This window comes from Monopterus albus, unplaced genomic scaffold, assembly GCF_001952655.1.
Source record: "Monopterus albus unplaced genomic scaffold, M_albus_1.0 scaffold254.1, whole genome shotgun sequence".
NCBI lineage: Eukaryota > Metazoa > Chordata > Actinopteri > Synbranchiformes > Synbranchidae > Monopterus > Monopterus albus.
Window position 1 is genome coordinate 8,953 of NW_018128134.1, and position 5,074 is coordinate 14,026.

At 41.3% G+C, this 5,074-nt stretch overlaps 1 protein-coding gene across 3 annotated transcripts in view; it reads right to left on the reverse strand.

The window, feature by feature from the left end:
* Window positions 1-435: 435 nt before the first annotated feature.
* The window catches only part of thsd7ba (thrombospondin, type I, domain containing 7Ba), a 181,039-nt gene continuing 176,400 nt past the window's right edge, over window positions 436-5,074 (reverse strand). For 2 of the 3 annotated variants that reach the window (XR_002276677.1, XR_002276676.1), the window contains 6 exons: window positions 4,038-4,133; window positions 2,785-2,867; window positions 1,909-2,104; window positions 1,554-1,641; window positions 828-1,252; window positions 436-761 (listed from right to left, as the gene is read on the reverse strand). Coding sequence is in view for 1 of the 3 variants with exons in the window: in XM_020621192.1 (XP_020476848.1) it covers window positions 1,174-1,252; window positions 1,554-1,641; window positions 1,909-2,104; window positions 2,785-2,867; window positions 4,038-4,133 (542 nt within the window). In the remaining 2 variants the exon portion in view is untranslated. Of the gene's footprint in view, window positions 762-787; window positions 1,253-1,553; window positions 1,642-1,908; window positions 2,105-2,784; window positions 2,868-4,037; window positions 4,134-5,074 lie in introns of those variants that run through there. The other variant, XM_020621192.1, reaches the window with a different exon arrangement.

The following is a 5,074-nucleotide window of genomic DNA, read 5'->3' on the forward strand; positions in this document are numbered from 1 at the left end:
ATAATAATGGTGTGAAAGGAAAATGCGCCATTCTTGTGAATCCTAATCACACTGTGTGATCCGGTGGATAATTCTTCCTTTCTTGTATTTATTTTGGTGATCACAGCTTTTTGTTATGCATTTGATGAAATCATGTCCATGAGATATGATCTTGATCATGCTGGTAGTCTGCATTAAAGGTCTATGTTCTCTGTTTTTCTGGACTGTGTTTGCCACCAAAGCACTTTGCCACTTTTCAGTAAAAATGGCAAAAATCTGGTTTCTTAATTTAGTCCTCAGCGGCTGAGTGTCTTATGAGCATCAATGACTACATCATTGAATTGTTTTAACTCAAGGCAAGCCTGCGTTTGGTTTTAACATATACACTACATATGGCATCATCAACAGAACACGACCTGACAGCGATGACTTGCGTCACAGTTTAAACACTTAAACACTAGAAAAGTCATTTGAAAGGAAAAACAAACAAAAAGAATCAGCACTAACATAGTGCATAGAGCATCTTGTTTATTCTCAATACTTCAAAAAAGGCTGTTTATTTACCCAGAAGTCTTGGGACATTTCCTTTTGTAAAGATCCAGCACTGATGAGACAAAGTCAAATGTCAGTTTCCTTTGTCCTTTGAATGTCATGGGTGACTGTGGACTAAAGGTTTTTGTCTCTCTCACAGCACAAAAATGAGACAAAAAGCCATGTGGCCCTTCTGAGTCTTCACACCCACAAACACAAAAACCCTCCAGAATAAACACTTGTGGTACCACCTTGTTTTCTTAGTCTTCACACCCACAAGCACAAAAACCCTCTAGAATAAACACTTGTGGTACCACCTTGTTTTTCAGAATGCCATGTTTTGTAGGTTGCAAACAGGGGTTCTATGTGTTCATGTTGCAAGCAGTTAAAAAACTAGAGACCAGTTTATTTCCTATGTCCACAGACCTTTGTGTCTCATTTTCATCTTGACCAGCTTTGGTTCTTCTTACCTGTAGAGGAAAGTTGGCTGCAGCCAAAAACTCTGGGCTACGTTGCCCCTCAACAGCAAATCACGTGAACCTCAATTTGTCTGTTTGCTCCGTTCCTGGATCACAGCTGAAGCTACAGTAACACGTCACCCAGCTCAAACAGGTTAATAATCACTGGTATGTAACAATCTGAATGCAGTCTATAGCAGCCTGGTTACATATCCATGTCCCCATCATAAGCCAGAGTCAAGGGCTTCTGCGGTGGAGATGCCTTAGTGGTTTTGGATGGCTTGCTGAAAAAGACAAAAAGGAAAAGCTGACAGAGTATCTGACATAGCACAGGGCAGCTCAGCTTGATTTCAGTTTTTACAGAGAATTCCATTATCTGATAGCAGCAGCACACAGCAGACAAAATACTGTGAGGAATATAACTCAAACCTGACAGGGTTCTGTTCAGCGCTGCTGGTTAGGAATTTGCTTTGCTTCTCAGTGTTCGGCCTGGTCTCATCGACAGTGTGTGAGACTGACAGCGGAGCTTTTGTTTTTCCAACTGTGCATAGTGAGGAATCTCCAAAGAGTATAATATATACATACCAGACCAGGAATGATAATGCAATAACGAAGAGTATTAGGATGAATCCAACGACAGTCACAGCATAAACCCACAGCTTTACTCTTCCATCTGTGTGATCAAAAAGCAGTTTTAATACAAAGTTTTAAATACATATGTTTACATCTTTTGTTTGGATAGCTTTCATGGAGAGGAGAGACTGAAATGTCTTGTTAGTTTTATCTTCCATTGAGATTTTTTTTTTTTTTTACAACATGTAAAAACCCAGAATAATTCCATCCCTGGCCCAGTGTTCCCACAGCTACATAGGCAGGTTCAAAAGTAGGAATGATCTGAGGCCAGCTGGTTGAGCTGTAAAGATGATTTCAATTTCAGTACCTGGGCCAACAGGTTGCAAGGTCCACTCGCTGAAGAGGTCTTGGACCTGAGGCGGCCCGGGTTTTAATCTTCCCGAATTGGTTTTCACATCAGCTTTCTTGTTGTTGTCTACCCCTGGGGTTCTGGTGCAGTAGTCCAGGAAGCCGTGTGTGGTCATCACTTCGGTGTAACCCTTCTCACACCCACACACGCCGCTCTACATGAGGAGGGGAATCGAGGCCAAGAAGAACATCATTTACAGCCAACACCAGACAACTGCGATCATTACTTTCCCATTGCTACAAAACACTGCTGACAAAACAGTCTGCCATGTATTGGAACTACTCTGCTTTATTCTACTCTTCCAAAGTCTTTCTGCTTTTACCACAAGTTCATTTATCCCAATGCTGACATTAAACTGTGCTCCTCAGGGGGGTAGATTATGCCAAGAATGTGCCCCAGTCAGACTAAAACCAGATACAATGGAACCAAATACAATCCACCATTTCACAGCATTATCTTTTTAAGCACTGTGGTAACTGTTGGTTTATAATTTAAGGCAACTGTACCTGCATTAAACATCTAAAATGCAACATAATACATGTGCATATCTCCAGTGGTTCTCCTGAACCATCAGTGCTTCACTTTTGTATTTTAAGGTGCAGTTACATTGAAGGTCCTCTAAGGGGCACTAAAACATCAGGTTTAGACTATTTATTTTTGTAAAATGTTATTTAGCCGACACTGAGCCCACATAAATTAGCCTTTAATGGCCTCTTCCTAAAAATTAAAATTGTCATCTGTCAAAAATCAATTTGACTAAAATGTGAGAACAGCAGAACATGGAATGAGAATTACAGAGATCACAGCTGCTTGATCAGAGTACTGTGATCTTACCGGTGTGCAGTGTGAGAAGGGTTTGGTGCACGGAGGATGGCAGTGTCTGACCGTGGTTGGCCTTTTCTGTGGGAAACACCCCCCTGGAGAAAGACAACAGGTTCTTGTTTCTGTTCTTTTACCTACTGATCACTAAATTAATGTGCTGTCACACCTGATTAATGGCCTCAGTTGCCTATCAGAGTCCCGGATCAATCTGTGAACATTTTAATTCCAACATGGAAAATTGCATGTCAAAATATCAAAGAGTAATGCCTTGGGCTTTTGGCTTCTCTGCAAAGGGAGATTATTCCTTCTGGGCTCATATTTGCCAGAAACACTTCCTTTCAGCGATATGATCACATTCACCCACTATTTACAGCACATCAGGCTCACCTAAAGCTTTCATTCCCACAGCACTGTTACCTTTGTTCTGCTTCTTTACGCCTGCTTTACTTCCCACAAATACAAATGCACGATTATATTTATATGGATTGAAAGCCTCCCAGCTCAGAGTCTGGCTTATTGATTACTTGTGTTAAGAGGGAGAGGAGAAATCAATGGAGACTGCACTGAGAATAGGCAGATCAAATAAGGTGTAAAATTCAGCTAGAACAGTATACTAAAATTATTTTGTGTGCAAGTGCCTGTGCATACAGTATACTGTATGTGTGGAGTACAATGAGTATGTTCATACTGCAGGCCCTCATGCACAACTCTGAATTGATACCATCAGATTTATTTAAAGGGCAGAATAACTTTTCATATCTACTGTAGGAAATAACTCATATACAATATACTATTGCAAATGGAGAATAACAAGAGCAAAAGACATCACTTCTGTTTCTGTATCCATCCCACTCACATTTCAATTAACTCCTGAACCACAAAGGAAATCATTTGTACAGTAATTGTACTTCTGAACTACCTGCTATAACCACCTCTGCCAAAATTACTGGTGTGACAGCTTTCACACATGAATGACAGAACATTCACTTACAAAGTCCTTGATGAGGGATCAAATAATTTGATATTGTAGCACATATCCATGTGATCATGGCTGAAATGAAAAATTAGACTCCATGCACCTTTTTGCTGTTTATGATTGATTTGAGCACGGGGGAACAAAACCAGACCTAGAACACTTTCAGCTGCAGGCTGCATTAAGCCAGACATAGCTATCCTTGCTTATATAAGAATGTATGTCAGTGGGTGTTCACCAGTGTCGCTGCATGACCTATCTGGGGTGGCTAGAAGAAACTGTGACAACTGACCTGTGACATTGACGCCATCTGAGCGCTGACACCACACTGCCCTCTTATTGTTGCTCCATCCTCCTGCCTTCCACTCATAACTGTGGCATTTTCCTTCTGTAGCAGAGGCAGAATGGCAGAAACAGTGTTCATTAGCAGTGAGTGTTGGGCATCCAGCTCCCACGGATGGACATTAAGCACCACTTCTTTTGCTGCCCTACTACTCTGCATTGTAAGTCATATTATGGTTGTAGTGAAAGGAACCTTTGCCACTAAAGCAGTATGCTAAGGAATATTTGGAGGAAATGAGATGGTTGAAACTGGTTAGAAATGTATGAAAGACACCTGATTTTTTCTTTGTAAAGAAGGCTCTTATTTTCCAGGGAGAGCTATAGGGGAAGATTGATTTGAAAAGAGGAACAGTCAAAGACACCTGAGCCCTGTACTCCAGCATTAAATAAAATCTAGTCCTGCATGGAGTTCTCAAATTTATGGCAAGATCACAAATGGAAGAAACACCACAGGAAAGGACTTCAAAATACTGAATCTACTTTAAAATCACACATATAAGGTACACAGGTGTGCAAGACAGAAATAAGGCCAAGCATCTGACAATGACTGTTTTATGGTGTCTTTGAAAAGTACACAGAAGGAATGTACACCACACTTTACTGTACACTCAATAATGTCCAAGTGAAAACATTTTTTAGAAGCCCCTTTGGCAGTAGCTACAGCTCAAGAGTCTTCTTGGCCAAGTCTCCATAAGCTTTGCACACCTGGATTTGGGCTGTTTGTCCCATTCTTCCTGGCAGAACTTCTCAAACTCTGTTAGATTGGATGGGAAGTGTCTGTGACCTGCCATCTTCAGGTCTGTCCACAGGTGCTCTATTTAGGCTTGGACTTTGGCTGGGTCATTCGAGGACAGTCACAGACTGCTCCTGTGTTGTTTTGGCTGTATGCTTTGGGACATTGCTGTGTTGAAAGTTGAACCTTGGCCCCAGATTCTGCTTAAATACTCCCCCACCCCACCGACCGTATAATGTTGACACCAACTTGTA